Source organism: Ictalurus punctatus, chromosome 4, assembly GCF_001660625.3.
Source record: "Ictalurus punctatus breed USDA103 chromosome 4, Coco_2.0, whole genome shotgun sequence".
In the NCBI taxonomy this organism is placed as follows: domain Eukaryota; kingdom Metazoa; phylum Chordata; class Actinopteri; order Siluriformes; family Ictaluridae; genus Ictalurus; species Ictalurus punctatus.
Genome location: NC_071284.1, coordinates 687200 through 705000, shown reverse-complemented (window position 1 = coordinate 705000; position 17801 = coordinate 687200). Strand labels below are relative to the sequence as shown.

The following is a 17801-nucleotide window of genomic DNA, read 5'->3' as shown; positions in this document are numbered from 1 at the left end:
TGTTTTCACTACAGGATAGCATGGTGAGATGTCACCCTAAACGCTGCCTTGCCCTACAGTGTGCTAATGTTTATGTAAGACCTGGGGAGTGCTCTCAAATATGCTCAGGTACACACACGCGCACGTACACACACACACATACGCACGCACACGCGCACACATGCGCACACATACACATCTTTTCAGTTGTTAAATAAAAACAATAACTCATCATCTATCAAATATCCTTTAAATATCACTGCAAAAGGGAATTGTTTCAGACGATTCTTTCAAACGATTCTTTCAGACGATTCTTTCAGACGATTCTTTCAGACCATATTTTTTCCAGTTCATGCTTTCAGACCATGCTTTCGGACAGTTCATTCAAACAATTATCAAAGACAGTTCATCCAGACAATTCGTTCTTTCAAACGATTCTTTCAGACAATTCGTACGATTCTTTCAAACGATATTTTCAGATGATTCTTTCAAACAATTCGTTCAAATGATTCCTTCAAAGTTTTATATACTCTGCATTCTTTTTTGTCGAGTGCTTTCTGATATGAAGATGTGAGCGTTTCTAGGTTTAATGGAGGTTTGACTGTTTCTCACTTTTTGAAGTTTCACACTGGACTCTCCCGGAGATGCAGGAACACTCCGTGTGTCTGTCAGTCCTCCAGCGAGATCCCTCCTTCATCTCTTGGTTCTCCCAGACACAGGTTTTCCTCACACACTCACAGGTCTCCAAAAGCCGTACCCGAGCCTGCAGGTCCTCATTCTACAACACACACACACACACACACCGGGGTAAGTTCTCCTTCAGTCTACCATCTTAGAAGAAAAGGTTTCATTTATCACCCTAAAGTGTTCTCTGGTTTATTCCTTTAAGAGAACATTTATAGATTTTTCTAACAGAATGCTAGAACCAGACAAAAAGCCTTGAGTGAGAAAATAGATTCCCGAAGCTTCTTTGCTTGGCCCTCTGGGGGAACCCATCTAGAGTCCAAGAGGAACCCTTTTTTAAGCTAAGAACCCATAATGATTAAAAAAAAAAGCCCTTAAACATCGTTTGAAGAAAGCTTTTTTCCCCACTTCTTCTACATATTAAAAGATAATGTCTATGCAGATAATTCTGGATATTTTTTCCTCAGATGGAACTGTAGGAGCTTCTACACCACCCTGGGGTAATGGAGTGAGAACGAATAATGATCATTTACACTCTTTGAACCGTTAACAATCCAAAGAACCCTTAAGGAACATGACAAGCTGCATTTTAACTTGAAGAGAGAATAAAGAGAATAGAGAGAGGGAATAGAGAGAGAGAATAGAGAGAGGGAATAGAGAGAGGGAATAGAGAGAGAGAATAGAGAGAGGGAATAGAGAGAGGGAATAGAGAGAGGGATGGTGAGGGAACGAGTGTTTATAGCTGCTATAACGTAAGTGACAACAGGAACTTGTTTTTTGTGAGCATTAAATGTAAATGGATAAACGGTAGTACATGTAGGGTTCTCTAACCTGTTGTTTCAGCATGAGCAGCATGGCGGTGATGTTGTGCAGTCTCTCCTCCAGGTTCCTGACTCCCTGTCTCCGTTGGCGTGTTCTCTGTTCTCTGACATGTGGAGACGCCGGGGGACCGAGCACCAGGTTGACCGTGTGCTCTGGCTGGTCCTGTAGCTCCTCTTCCGAGTCCACAGAGCTGTAGGGGGCAGGGGGAAAGGGGACGGGGTCTGAAGCGCACACACATATACAGTTGCAATCAAAATTATCCAACCCCCAGTGCAAATCAGATTTATTGCTAAAATTTTCAGACTTTCAGCTGTTTGCGATGAACAAATCCAACAAAAGCGATTGAAATAGTTCGACACAACGAATATTTCAAGCGGTTTCCCCCAAATCCAACTGAAAATGCAACTTATAATGACTTATAGTCGTTGTCCTGTTTGAAGGTCCAATGACGCCCAAGCTTCAGTTTCCTCACAGACGGCATGAGGTTTTCTCCTGGGATTTCCTGATACTTCACTGAATCCATCTCTCCTTCCACACGCTGCAGGTCTCCAGTGCCAGAGGATGCAGAGCAGCCGCAGAGCATCACCGAGCGCCCACCATGCTCGACTGTGGACAGAGTGTTCTTTCTTCATTCTTCTTCCTCCAGACGTACCGCTGATCCATCGTGCTGAAAAGTTCCAGTTTAGTTTCATCGCTCCACAGAACTGAATCCCAAAACTCCTGTGGATTGTTTATATGATGCAGGTCTTTTACAGTCACTCGAGGGTTTTTCACAACCTCCCTTCTCAGAAATCTGCTTGTAGCCATTGATAGGTTCCTTTTTCTGCCCTGTCCAGGTATTTCATGCATTTTCTACCCCTAGCCCAGGGGTGGGCAATCTTATCCGGAAAGGACCGGTGTGGATGCAGGTTTTCATTCCAACCAAGCAGGAGCCACACCTGAATCTATTGAAAGCCAAGATCAACTGATTAAACAGGTGGAATCAGGTGTGGCTCCTGCTTGGTTGGAATGAAAACCTGCAGCCACACCGGCCCTTTCCGGATAAGATTGCCCACCCAGTTCAGGTATTTCATGTGTTCCAGCTCAAGCACACCTGCTGCAACTAATGAAGCCCTTGATTAGTTTAGTATCAGGTGTGCTTGACACGACACCTGTTCTACATATTTGTGCTGTTGTGAGGGATTCTATTCAGGGGGGTGAATAATTTTGAGACTGGAGAAGTCATTACAAGTTGCATTTTCAGTTGGATTTGGGGAAACCGCTTGAAGCGTCCGTTGTGTCGAACTGTTTCAATCGCTTTTGTTTGATTTGTTCATCGCAAACAGCTGAAAGTCGTAAAGTTTAACAATAAACCTGATTTGCACTGGGGGGGGGGGCTTAGATATATGTTTTTATATAGCTGTATAATAAAAACATACTTGCATTCAAATATCACCATTTTCCCAGAAACAAATCATACAATTCACTGCAAGTGTTTGAGTAAAAAACCCTAAAATATTCTAATTGCAAAAAACGAATCAAAAGCGCTGATAAAATGAGAGGATCAAATATATAATATTATTGACATACAGTAGCGTGTGGTCTGAGGGTAGCGTGTGGTCTGAGGGTAGAGTGTGGTCTGAGGGTAGCGTGTGGTCTGAGGGTCTGAGGGTAGCGTGTGGTCTGAGGGTAGAGTGTGGTCTGAGGGTAGCGTGTGGTCTGAGGGTCTGAGGGTAGCGTGTGGTCTGAGGGTAGCGTGTGGTAGCGTGTGGTCTGAGGGTAGCGTGTGGTCTGAGGGTAGAGTGTGGTCTGAGGGTAGCGTGTGGTCTGAGGGTAGAGTGTGGTCTGAGGGTAGCGTGTGGTCTGAGGGTAGCGTGTGGTCTGAGGGTAGCGTGTGGTCTGAGGGTAGCGTGTGGTCTGAGGGTAGAGTGTGGTCTGAGGGTAGCGTGTGGTCTGAGGGTAGCGTGTGGTCTGAGGGTAGAGTGTGGTCTGAGGGTAGCGTGTGGTCTGAGGGTAGAGTGTGGTCTGAGGGTAGCGTGTGGTCTGAGGGTAGAGTGTGGTCTGAGGGTAGCGTGTGGTCTGAGGGTGAACACGGAGACCCTTTTTATTATATCTAAAGCATTCGGGCTCGGGTTCTGTCGTGTTTATGTGTATGTAAACCGCTTGAATTTCTATTTAGGTTTTATTGCAAGCAATTATAAAACAATCATCTAAATAAATTCACACGCAGACCTTCTGCCGTGTTTCTTTTTTTCTATTCTTCTTTTGTTTTCATAAAAATGAGATCTCTGTAGGTCCCAAATTTATCCACTGAGAATTAGCAAACATGGATAAGAAGAATATACACCAACACATAGTACATCATTTGAAATTGTTCTCCCTTTTGGTAAGAAGGTATAATTACTTATACATATTTAATTAATTATAAAATAATTAAAATATCAGCTCTGCACACAGTGTTTTAATGAACTGTAGGTTGTCCTCTGGTCTGGAGCTCTAATTTCAAACTACTGTTATTAATCAAAGTTGACCAGATAAATCTTTAGCTGGACTATTTATAGTGTGTGTGTGTGTGTGTGTGTGTGTGTTCCCTGCCTCTCAGGAAAGAACATAAATCTCCGAGCGTGAAACATCAACCAAACCCCGAGCTCTTAAACTTCTCCAAAACTCCTGACACAAAACCCGAAACTTCCCCCGAAAGCACAGAAAACTTTTCCCATCTCCACCTCAAAGCTCTCTGATGATCTCGCCTCGCTCTGCGCCTGAACATAAACGATCTAAAGACGGACGGCGGCGGCGGAGGCGAGCGGAGACACGAGCATGAGGATGGAGGTTTAATCTCCGTCTGAGGACCTTTAACAAGATCATCTCACCGGTAACGTTTTTGCAGAACCAGGGACGTCTCTCATAGGGTGTAGTGGAGATCTGTGCGGTCTCAAGGTAACCCTGTAAACAAACACACAGACACACACACACACACACACACATTCACAGAGTCACACACGGAGCAATGGTTGAGTGATGTCACAATTTAAGTTCAGAGGTTCTGAACCAATTATGTCTGATATGCAAATGATAAGGGTACCTGAAAATAAAAAAATGAGACGTTGGTTGTCATGGTAACACAATCAGTGAGACTGATAAAAATACTGACTGCCTAGCTACATTATCTCATGTTAGTAATAAAAAAAATATTAGGAATGTACAAGTGTACAAGACATGAGGACATTTTCTAATTTGCATATTCATGTATATTCATAGATCCTGGCATTTTTAATGGTTCAAGTACTCACGCTAAATTTGCTGACTTTGTCATCTGCCGTTTTTGCTAAGGTGACCTGGAGGTCATGAGGAGGGAGGTGAAGGGTCAGAGGTCGTCCTTGGTGTGTAAGCTTTACTATCGTGGCCTCTTTACACTCATGGAACATCCACACCCACCCAGGAGCCACGCCCAGCACCACCCTGGCCCACCTCCCGCCTGAGAACGGGTTTCCCCCGGGGATTCTGAGGACCTCGGGTTTTGTGTTGGGTGTCATGTGGATCTCCAGCTGGAGAAAATCCTCCTGCATGCTGGAGATGACGCGTAAGAGCGGCGTGTTCCCCGGAGCGCTCAGAGACAGCAGAGTCGCCACCGCACCTCCAGCCTGCTGGCCAGCCAGGTGCAAGCTGAGCGATCCGTGCCACGCCCTCCTAAAGCGCTGATAGACATCCAGCGGGAAGGTCAGGTGAGGCGTGTGAAAGTGAAAACGCAAAGCGGCCGTGCCGGGGGCGGGACCTTTGACCTTTGCGATTCCTCGAGATGATTGGGTGGTGCTCAGCATTTCCAGAATGTCGATGACTAAAGAAGAAAAAAAAATAAAAATCAGATGAAAATCACAAAGAAGCACAAATGTTTAAAACATCTGGATATAAAACCATAAAACTTTATTATCTCACAGTGTTCAGGATGTTTAGTGTTAGTGTGTGCTTCAGGATATCAATCTCAAAACACACACACACACACACACACACACACACACACACACACATACGCACACACACACATACACACACGCACACACGCACACATACACACACATACATACATACATACACACACACGCACACACACACACGTACACACACGCACACACACACACACACACACACACACACACACACACACACACACACACACAGCGTTAGAATGTTACAGTGAGGGTCCACAATAGACAGAACCGCAGACCTGAGGGTCAGCAGCACTTACAGAAAAGCGTACAGTACATAATAATAATAATAATAATAATAATAATAATAATAATGATGTTGTTGTTATTTATTTGCTTGTGTGTTTGGTTATTTGTTTACACCACAAGAGTCTTCCATATAGGCATAATCATAACACAAACAGTGCTACAATTATTATTATTGTTATTGTTGTTGATGTTAATGTTGTTTGTTTGTTTTTTTGTTTGTTTATACCACAAAAATCCTTTCCCATATAAGATAAGATAAAACTTTATTGATCCCACACTGGGGAAATTCCCTCGTTACAGCAGCTCAATTACACACAAAAACAGGTAAAGAACACACATTAAATAAGAATAGAATAGAAAAAACGTCTCAAAATATATACAATAGAAATAGATAAATAATTCCCGTTTCCTGTGCTGGTGACTTTAGTGTGTAAATCAAGACTTTACTCCCGCGCTCACTTCCTGTTCCAGTCTTGTTTCGTAACAATAAATATACATAGTGCTAGAAGAATTTTACGTACGTGTTCGCTGATGTTGAAAAAAAAACAAAGGAACAGCCAGCTATGCTACGTCATCATAAAGTTATATTGCCTAGTAATAATTTTTCTGGAACTATTAAATTAAAATGAGAAAATCCTCAAAACTATTTTAAACATCGTGGATACGGAGTCACAGCGGTGTCCGTAACGCTGAGGGACCGGGACAGCGCTGGTTTCAGATGATTCCTGATCAACCGTGTAGTGAATTCTAGATCAGACCGTGTGATAGCGTGCGTCTCCGTGTCAGATTATACCACGAAGACGCTCTAACCATAGACCTGTGATTAAAGAATAGGGATGGGCGATATAGACTTAAGACTTTATCACGATCTCTCAAGGTATTTACTGCAGTAATGATATAAATGACGATATGAACACTCTAACATTCAGCGTTGTCTTTTGGACGCTTGGCGTTATTTTCTGGTCGGTGTTTTTGCTTGAGGTGGTGGAACAAATTTGATGAGATTCCACCGGGTTTTTGAGACACTTTATAAATCACATCTGTATCTAAACCGCTTCCATATCACAGAGGAAGCTTTTCTGGGGAAATTCTTATCGTGAGGAGGAACTGCACATTAGCGTGTTTTATTTCTGGGCTGTGCCGTGAGTTTGTGGTCCTCCTGTTGGTGGATTTTAGACGAGTGTAGGAGCAGCACTCTGACACCGCATGAGTTTATATTTAAAAGCTGGACGTCCAGGAGGTGAACCGTAATCAGAGCAGAAAAATCTGATCTGAGCAAAGAATGTAATCAAAGCATGTCGGATCTGATCTGAAACTATTTTTGGTTCATAAAAAACAAACAAAAATAAAACACCGTTTCAAGCATGATGCCATGTGTCCTAACGAAATGTCCAGGTCCTCTGGCAGAAAAACATTCCCAATACATTAAAGATCCTCCTCCATATTTAACCGTGGGCATGAGGGACTTTTCCATACGGCTACCTCTCTGTGTGCTCCAAAACCACCTCTGTGTTTATTACCAAAGATTTACCAAGGGTGCCAATACTATTGGAGGGCCCTGTATAGATAGTGCTGTATTTCCTGTAATCAGCTCCATTAGATGTAAAATCCCTCCAATTAAAGCTGAAAGTCTGCACTTTCACACTTCATGATGTGATTCATGGCTATAAGAGCAATAGCTCTGTTCATGTCAAAATACTCTAATAAAACTTTAACACTTTCAGCAGACGGACCACTGAAGAACCGGTTAGGGTTCTAGAACGCTTCTAGAAGTAAAGATGGTCTGATGAACTCTGAATGGTGGAAGTTGAGTGTTGTTATTGTTTGGGTTCTTGATCTTGATTGTGCAATAGCTCTGCCTTTGTTTTATTTTCCTGATCACATGAGAGGCATTAATTAGTGCACCAGTGTGCGCGTGTGTGCGTGTGTGTGTGTGTGTGTGTGTGTGCGTGTGTGTGTGTGCAAGTTTCTTAGTGCGTCCTACAAGCGATTAAAACTTTTTTCTTTTGTTTATAAAATGTAAAACTCACCGTTTCTGTCCTGCAGCACGTTCAGCTGTTTGTGGTGATCAGTGTGAGACGCAGAGCAGATCCTCCACAGCACACACACACTCAGGAGAGCAGACAGAAGAAGCCTTCGCTCCATGACCAGCTCCATGTTCTCCCCCAGCTGTGGCCACTTCACCGGAGGGACAAAGAACTTTCGGGTTTCTTTACAACACAGAAAGAATCGCACTGGAGAGTCAGACAGCGGTGCTCTTTATAACAACACTGAACCCTGCACTTCTCTCTCTCTCTCTCTCTCTCTCTCTCTCTCTCTCTTTCACACACACACACACACACACACTCACACACACACCATGAGACACAGAGCTGCTGTTTTTCCGTTAATGACAGGAATTCGCGCTCGTGAAACAAGAAACATCTGGCGGAGCCTCAGTGATGGACGAACCGAATCCTGACAGAATCGATTCTTTATTATTTGATTTGATTTGACTCAAACGAATCGATAAACAAATTCATATTTCACACGTCATCTTGTCAGGCTAATTAATGCTCGCCACGCCCAGTTCTCAGGGGTATTATTTTATACTACTACTACTTTAACTAATCCTACTGAAACTACTATTAACAATAATAATAATAATAATAATAATAATAATAATAATAATAATAATGTTGTTATTTATTTGTTTGTGTGTGGTTATGTGTTTACACCACAACAGTCTTCCATTTGCTTTAAAACAAGATCTTGTTGGAAGTGGAGTCTGTATTGTAAACTAACACAATCTGGCAACCCGGTCATTAACTGTCCGGTCCTCAGCTCCTTCCCGGAGTATGGGGCAGCGTGACTCCTGCCCTAATGGACCTCTGTTAGTGTTTGTTTTGCAAAAGTGCCACGATTACACAACATCCTGTAATCTGAATAAATCAGCGGAAAATCAGTTTATATCTGTCACATCGTGATGTAAGAATAATCTCTGGTCACTCAAACGAGATGATTTGTATTTTCCTGCTATATCTGTGCTGTGTTTAAAGTTGAACAAAGAGAATTAGAAACGCAGGTCTGCGACAAGTCGCTGTGTTGACTTTTCCTGAATGAGCTGAATGAGCTGAAAGCTTATCGCACCCCTGCCATGCATCAGTTATCACTGGTCCTGGTATGCGCCAGTTTGTCAGGACCAAACAAAGCTCTACAGCCCTTTCAGATGCTATCACATGACTGAATTTAGTTTATCGGTTGCTAGCAGACTCAGAGATCACGTGATCATCATACCTGCAGGTGGGATAATACCTGAGTTTGGGTGGAGGTATGAGCGATGGTGGAGATGTCTATATTTAAACACCAAAGCACGGAGGAAGTGTGGGAGGAAAATAATCAACGTATTGTTATTGTTAATGTTCTGAAAGTTTAGTCAGTGTTATTTTACACATAATCCATGGTGTAATAATATGACTGTGTTAATGTGTTAACTAGATAGCCGGTTAAAGTAACCTATTAGTCAGTTACATAACGTTAAAGGTGCAGTCAGTGATTTTGCTGAAGCTGATTGGTTTCAAAATCCCAAATGCATATCGTTCCAGTGTTCCTTCAAAGGCCAAGCCCACATTTCAGAGTCGAATGAAATAAAAGAGAACAATTTGAGACTCAAACAGAATCTCACATGAACGCTTTAATCACAGACAAACCCAGAAGCCAACAAAAGCTGGCTACATTCACTTTGGGTTTATTTTATAGATCAGGCTCAGAACCCAGCTTCAGACGCTAGGACTGTTCACAGGACGAGTCTCAGAGCCGACTGGATCTGCAGACAAAACATCATCAACACCAGGACACGACAAAATCTTTCAAAAGATCTGAGCGGTGAAATGAAGAGAGCTGATGATGTGGAGGAAGAAATCCTAAACAAAGCCACATAAAAAAAAGTCAAAGAAAAATAGCAACGGGATCACGGGGAAATCCGGAAGTGAAGAACGTGTGGAGGAAAAATCCCACAAACGAGTCCGACAGATCAGCACTAACACTGCGTCTACTTTACACTCTCTCCTTCGTGTTAGAAGTCTAGTAAAATCAAAGAGCTTCATGCAAATGTCACTTCCAAGCATGAAAATGACATGAATACGGTGGATAGAAAAAGTTTACACACCCCTGTTAAAAGGCCAAGTTATTATAAATCCTGTCAGAACTTTTTCCCCCTCAGTAACGTATAAAAATCAAGTGAAAAACAATCGAATATTTTTAGGGGAAAAAATTACAAAACTTACAATAACCTGGGTGCATAAGTATACACACCCCTAAACTAATACTTTGTTGAAGCAGCTTTTGATGTTATTACACCATGCAGTGTTTTTGAGTAAGAGTCTATCAGCCTTGGCAATCAGACTCTGCAATATTATCCCACAAAAACATTCCAGATCCATCAGATTGTGAGGCGTCTCCTGTGCACAGCCTGATTCAGCTCACCCCACAGATATGTGGTCGGATTCAGGTCTGAGATTTGCCTAGCTTCAAAAACGCTGATCTTCTGATGAAGCCGTTCCTTTGTTGATTTGGATGCACGCTTCGGGTCGTTGTCGTTCTGAAAGGTGAAATTCCTTTCCATCTTCAGTTTACTAGCACACACCTGCAGGTACTGCATTAAAATCGGCTGGTATTTGTAGCTATTCGTGATTCATTCAACCTTGATAAAAGTCCCAGTTCTGGCTGAAGAAAAGCAGCTCTAATAGTCCTTAATTTCCCCATGGGGATTAATAACGGAAGTCTAAAGCGTGATGCTGCCACCACCGTGCTTCACCGTGGAGATGGTGTTATTTTGGTGATGTGCTCTTTTTTTTTGCATCAAACAATCCTTTTGGAATTATGGAGTTATTGTACCTTTTGGAATTGGCCTCGTCGGATCATAACACACGTCACCATGTGGTTTGGGGTGATTTAGTTGCGCTTGGATGTTTTTTGTGATAAAGGGCTTCCGTCTAGCCGCCCCACCCCATAGCCCCGACATGTGCAGAATATGAGAGATTGTTGTCACATGCAGAGAGCATTTAGTACGTGTCAGATGTTCCTGCAGATCATTTCATGTTGCTGTGGGTCTCTTGGCAGCCTCCCAGGTAAGATTTTGTCTTGTCTTTTTGTAAATTTTGGCGGGACGTCCTGTTCATGTCACTGTAGTGGTCCATGATGGCCTTCATGGTGTTCCATGGTACATCTAATGTTTAGGAAATTCTTCTATACCCCTCTCCTGATCGATATCTTTCAACAAGTGAGATACCATGCATGAAGCAGCTATGTACAGTCGTTCCCTCACCAGCCGAAAAAAAAAAAAGGAACAAAAAACCCCACAGCTTGTCGTGTTAGTGAGAAAACTCCTCTGTACTGAAGATTTGGCAAAACATAAAGTTACACAGCGCTGACACTGGAGACTCCTTCCATACATTTTAAATATGTCCCTGTGAATGATAAAGCCGTTACTAGAGAAACGATAACGTATTATATTTAGAACGAGTGAATGAATATAAACCTGTGATGTGCAGCTGCACTACAGTCAAAGCACACACACTTTTATATGCACTCTAATACATACTTTTACACACACCTTTATACACACACACACACACATTTTAACATACACAGACACACACACTAAGAGAATAATGACACAAAATGCAGAAGATAAAATCATTAAACTGAAACATTCATGCAGGAGGGTCAGGGTATTTTCGGGGACAGGGTGGTTTAGTGCTTAGCGCGTTGCCTCACACCTCCAGGACGGGGTTCGATTCCCACCTCTGCCCCATGCACGCAGGGTTCACTTGTTCTTCCCATGCTTCAGGGGTTTCCTCACCAGTCCAGAGACATGTGTTATAGGCCAAATGGCATGTGTGTAGTGTGGAATTCACATTTCAGCCTGCAGGGGGCTCTAAACTGTAATCTAGGAGTTTAAGAGGTTTGAGTGTATGTGTGTGTGTGTAGTTTGTGTAGTGAGTGTTTGTGTGTGAGTATGTGTGTGCCCTGGGATCAGCTCCATTATTGCAATAATTCCTGTGTTCATTTTCCTGTGATTCTTTTTTGTGTTACTGTATTTTTCTTTTGTTCAGCACTTTCTTTCTCTCACGATCGTGTTTGTGATTTTTTACAACACTCATTTTTGCGTTACTTTCTCTATCTCTCTCTTTTTGGTGATACTTTCTATTCTGTGGTATTTTGATATTTTGTGATTCTGTTTGACTTTTTTTCCAGGACCTCAGTTTCCCTCTGTACTGTCAGTGGTGTGAACTCTGGCGCCTCCTGGTGGGGAGTGAACAGAGAGTGAACAGCAGCTCAGATTAACTACACAACCAAGGAATTTGGAAGGAATCACATCAGTGCAGATGAAAACGATGGGTTTTTTTCCTATATTTTATTGTGAAAAGTCTCTCGGGTGCAGCTCGCGTGCTGTATTTACACCATCACAATTCACTGCATACAAGTTTACAATTTAAACATATGGGTACAGGTATGTACAGATAAGCTTCACACCTGGACGGAACATCTTATTTCAGTCATCTTCAGAAAAACTGGTAAGGAAAACGGAAGCTCAGGAAATACTGAACATGTTCTGACTGAAAACGGGAACAAAAATAAAATAAAATAAAAAAGGCACTAAAAAAAAGGAAATGTTTTGACATTTGTGTTCATCATGATTCAGAGGAAGAGCGTGTAGTGATGAGGCAAAAAAAAAAAAGCATCAGTGCCTCATTATAATGCATTATAGCACAATTATGAAGGACTTAAAACAATAAATCTGCTTCAACCTAAAAGTTAGTAAAATGTACGCAGTGGTTAATGCTGAGGTTGTGAACAGTTCTCTTAACAAGCACCATTACGTGTAGTGACAGAGTTAGTGGATGTTCCGTAGATTCCTACAGAAACCATCCTTTATTTCATTTCCGCACGCCAGAGACGCGGGGTACAGGACTCCGGGGTACAGCCAAATCCTCCCCACGCCGCTGGAGAGGCCTGAACACTCCAAATTAAACCTTTATACAACATGATTTCGGAATACTTTAAGTGTTCAGTGCATTAACACACACACACACACACACACACACACACACACACACTTCCGCATCAAGGCATCTATCTAAGGGATAAACTTAAAACATCCAATGTAAAAATGAATTAAATTCATCACTGAATATTTCCTTTTCCAAACAAAACAAACTAGAAAACTGTAACTGTACATAACTCTCAGTTCTGGAAGTTTGCATGATTGAGATCGTTTACGGGGAATAAGGAAATAAATTACAGTCCATTTCACTTTCCTTCGTGTGCAGAGGTTTGGGGATTAAAACTCGTCGTGTCTTACTAAAGCTTCTCCGAAATCCGTCGCTTGACTCCCGACGAAGAGGTCGTATTTATCCACGATCTCCTGCTTCGTGAGACGTCCGTCCTGTACACAGAACACACTCAACAAGTCTGTTCTTCAGATCTGTGTATGTGTGTGTGTGTGTGTGTGTGTGTGTGTGGGGTACAAGCTTCACACTCACTTTATCTGTGTCTGATTCGTAGAGCAGATGTTTGGCCTCGGCCTCGGCGTGATCGTAGTCTGATGGCAGAATCCAGTCTTTCGTCTCCTCCTTATCCATCCGTCCATCTTTATTTTTATCTCTGAACTCCGTGAACTGCTCTCGCTCCGTCCTCACCCACTCGGGTTCTGTGGAGTCTCCGTCCTGACTGTACATATCACCTGAGAGAGAGAGAGAGAGAGAGAGAGAGGGAGAGGGAGAGAGAGGGAGAGGGAGAGGGAGGGAGAGGGGGAGAGAGAGAGAGAGAGAGAGGGAGGTAGGAGGGGGAGAGAGAGAGAGAGAGGGAGAGGGAGAGGGAGAGAGAGAAAGGGAGAGGGGGAGGGAGATAAATAACTGAAGTCTCAGTCTGTGAGACTTTGATATATTTTTGTTTTCTCACCGATGTACTCCTCCAGGTCAATAAACCCGTCTCCATTTTTGTCGATGTCCTCCATGGTCTCCTAATGACGAGAAAAAGGTAAATTATAAAATTAAAGTGTGGAGTTTTTTTTTACATGCAATATGATAAGAAGTGATATATGCAAATGAGCTATTCCGTATGCACGTCACAATAAGGAAACAGTGCAGGTTGAGAAATAAAATGGCCAACCAGCAACAGACAGAGCTGCTAGCTCCGCCTCCACCAATGTATCCCTGTACCCCCCCGTGTAGAACCCGTATCCGTGACGTACCAGAACCACGATGTCCTGCATGTATCCGTACTCCTCAGGGTGGAGGAACGCTGTGAACTCCTCACGATTCGCCCGCATGTCTCCATCTTTATCCGCAATTTTAAAGCGACGCTCATCTCTGCTCATCATCTGCTTGTAGTTAAACCCGTCCTCGGGGTCCGACTCATCTATACACACACACACACAGTAATAATAATCACCATCATCATCCAGCCTGTTCTCAAAAACATGTTCTATATCATATCAGGATGTGTATGTACTCTCTCTCACATGCGTGCACACACACACACACACGCACACACACACACACACACCGAGGACATAGCCGTATGTAGCGTTCTTGTACTCCTCCCAGGACACGTGTCCATCTGAATCGAGGTCGTGAGCCTGCCACTGTCGGTCCACATCTTCATAAATCCAGCGCTTCTGAGCGTGTTTAATCCAGTTCTTCATCTCGTCCACCGTCACGAAGCCGTCGTGATCTTCATCGATCCTCTCAACGATTTTACTGCGGAGAAAAATAACGAGAGAGATCATCGATGTCGTCCATAATAAACAAATGGGGTGCCAAAAGTTTTGACCAAAAGCAGGTGTGTGTTGATATTTAAATTTCATAATAAACCTAACTTTATAGAAAAGTTCACAAAAATGTATCACAGGAATAAGAAATGATTACTTCTTTTTACAATGATAAATAATTTAAATAATTTTATAATTGTTATTTTTACTGCTATTATTATTATTATTATTATTATTATTATTATTATTATTAATTTTTATTATTTTCAAAAGTTATCACTAATGTTATTATTAATCATAGTTATTATTGTTTTTATTAACTTATTTACCCTTAGGACAAAATGAACAGGAAACATCATTTATTTCAACAGAACATCCTTCTGCGTGTTCAGTTTCAATCATTTTCTTCATTATCACAATGAAAAATAATAAAATATTGTACATTAATATTCATATTAAAACAATAACAACTCCTTCAAAGAAACAAAACGGGGCGCGTTAACTTCCAGCACGACATTATTTCCTGATTTAGAATTTTTGCCTTAATTACTTTCCTTACTTTTACCGACACATCACTGTTTAATATTACTTTTATATTTTTTATTATAGTTTTATATTTTACATAAAAAACATTTTTATTCCCGTCTGTTATTTGTTGAATTTTTATCATTTTAAATATTTTTTAATTTCAATTATACTCTTTTATTTTTACTTTGTACAACGAGCTGCATTTTAAATGTACAGAAACAAACATCACAGTAAATACTGTGTGTTACACTTTTTTAAGTTAATAAGTATTCGTTAATCTTTCCTCCATCATCATGTTTTATTCATCATGTGGGCGTGGCTGTTTACGCCTCTTCAGTTTGGGCTCGTTACAGTATCGTGACATGATGAAATCTGGAACGTACATCATCACCGCACTGATATATTTACTTTTACAGCAGTAGAAAGTGTGCTGAAGTGGATGTGGTGTGTGCTTTTATACCCGAGTCTCTCTTTGCTCTCTTCTGGTGTGAGCTGGTCGAAGGTTTTGGCCTCCTCCTGGCCGAGGAAGGCTTCGTGGTCGTACTCGAAGTTCTCCTCATCGTCATGTTCCTTGTCGCTGAGAGGAGCGTCGTGATGGACTCGGTCCTTCTTCTCCATGGGTTTAGTGGAGGTGTGAGCCACACAAATCGCAACGCACAGCAGCAACAGCCTGAGATCCATCCTGTCTCACTCCACTTCCGGTCTCACTCCACTTCCGGTCTCACTCCACTTCCGGTCTCACTCCACTTCCGGTCTCACTCCACTTCCGGTCTCACTCCACTTCCGGTCTCACTCCACTTCCGGTCTCACGCCACGTCACTGTGTCAGTAAGGAGGAATCTCACCTGCATTTCATGGATTTAATACACACATGCACTTAACTTTTTATAAATATATATTTATATAAACAATTCGTATACAGCTTCCACAAGGTTGATCTTCTGCATTGACCCAAAAATGTGACTGATTTGATGAATAAAAGCGCACACATGAATTTCCGCTGTGATGTTTCTAGTTCTGGCCGTTCTTCTCTCTCTCTCTCTCTCTCTCTCTATGAACGCAGGTTCCTGTGGACTGTAACAGGCTTCTTCACCCGATTTACTGCACTTCATGTTAAATACTTCCCCGTGTCAGATTTGAACCTTTTACGGAAACTAAATTCTGCACAACGTTTATACTTCAATTCTGTAAAAATGTGTTTCATGTCTAATAAAAGAGACAGAATGTTTTGTGCAGCTCTGAGAGAGACGGACATCATCTCCACCTCACACCCGGTCCCCGGCTGCCGAGAAAACTGCACACGGGACGCGTTCGTGCTTCGAGATTCATCAGAAAAAACAACTAATATCGTAAATAAAATATTATAAACACTGATTAATTACTCACCTCGGGGTTTTCTGCACACGCCGGCGGAGGAAGAAACACGTCCCGGATGTAAACTATTCAACTCTGGACACACTTCCTGTGCAGAACTGGAGCATTGACCAATCAGGGGCTTCATGCAGCTGTGTCCCGCCTCCTGTGACGCGCTTCATGCCACAACGCTATTGGTCCACTTCAGGGAAACCGCGGCGTCTGATTGGTTCGAAATTGCCACGTACTCAAGCTGAACGCCCGAAGCTCCTCCAGTCTGCTGCTTCAGAGCTCATGTCTCTAATCCTGTATTTCATGTTTATTCATATTCACATCACAATAAATGTGTTAAATGTCATGTATTTGGGTAATGACTATTTTAGTACTATTTTATTTATAACGGGGTTTTTTTTCTATTTTATTATCATTTTTTTTTGATCATTCGATCTAATCATTTTTATTTCAGCACACTGGCTTAATAGTAACTATATTATTATTATTATTATTATTATTATTATTATTATTATTATTATTTAATAATTCTTGTAATACTATAATTTATTATTATTAGTAATAATAATTCTGATTATTCATTCTTGTTTATTTTCTTTATATTTAAACAAACAAGCAAAGCAATATCATTCATTCTTCTTGCTCTCTATAAATAAGTGAAAAATTAATCTGAGTTAATTAGCTGAAATGCGTCAAACTTTCACACTGATATTCACGTAATGTCATGACGTCTTGCTGTAAATAATTGAACAAATTACAAAGAAACAAACAAACAATCACACAATGATGTTTACGCATAATTACCACTCGTTGTTCTGTATAAATAAATGGATCAATAATATAACAAACAATGGTTTAAACATTATGCACTGATATCCACATCACTTCCCTCCTCATAAACACCACATCTGTAATAATGTAATAATAACCGATCATTTAACAGATTTAACATGGCTTTGATTTCCCTGTGAGCTTTTTTCCTTTTAGCTTAGAGCTTCTAAAGATTATTGAACAGTTCCTGATGTGGTGTGATTACACTCTTATTGACTTACCAAAAATAATACTTAAAAAAAAGGAAAAGAGGGAGAATGGTACTATTGTTCTATTTAGGTCTTGTTACATTGAGAAGGAATTAAGGAATTAATATAAAAGCAAAAAAAAAACAAACAAACACTGTTATTACTGTGATGTTCATCTGTCATCATCATCTAACACCCAGCTCTCCTCTAAAACATTATATCTCCAAACTCTCACTGCATGGTCACATGACCACACACTTTTACTCCATACACCTGCGAAAGAATCCAAATGCAGGAAAAACACACAGAAGGCATACAGAGCACACTGCTGCATCCAGTGCAAATAATCCTTCAAACACAAATTACCGATATTTCAGTAAAATTATACTGCAACGCTGATATTTAGAACAGCCTGTTGATATTAATTACGCATACT

General features: G+C 41.4%; 2 protein-coding genes across 3 annotated transcripts in view; both read right to left on the bottom strand.

Annotated features, from left to right (window-relative positions):
* Positions 1–8129, bottom strand: part of kcp (kielin cysteine rich BMP regulator) — a 31318-nt gene extending 23189 nt beyond the window's left edge. Inside the window, exons 1-5 of one of the 2 annotated variants that reach the window (XM_053677793.1) lie at positions 7730–8129; positions 4758–5302; positions 4338–4410; positions 1495–1706; positions 592–757 (exon numbers count right to left, since the gene is read on the bottom strand). In XM_053677793.1, the coding sequence (XP_053533768.1) occupies positions 592–757; positions 1495–1706; positions 4338–4410; positions 4758–5302; positions 7730–7856 (1123 nt within the window). In that variant the 5' untranslated portion in view covers positions 7857–8129. The remainder of the gene's footprint in view (positions 1–591; positions 758–1494; positions 1707–4337; positions 4411–4757; positions 5303–7729) is intronic. The other variant, XM_053677792.1, reaches the window with a different exon arrangement.
* Positions 8130–12077: 3948 nt separating this feature from the next.
* On the bottom strand, positions 12078–16406 carry calub (calumenin b). The gene is made up of 8 exons (XM_053677790.1): positions 16368–16406; positions 15793–15826; positions 15443–15741; positions 14250–14443; positions 13936–14102; positions 13644–13704; positions 13226–13425; positions 12078–13128 (listed from the first exon to the last, which is right to left on the bottom strand). Exons 3-8 carry the CDS (start codon positions 15661–15663, stop codon positions 13024–13026), a joined length of 948 nt encoding a protein of 315 aa, XP_053533765.1. The 5' UTR covers positions 15664–15741; positions 15793–15826; positions 16368–16406; the 3' UTR covers positions 12078–13023.
* Positions 16407–17801: the final 1395 nt, after the last annotated feature.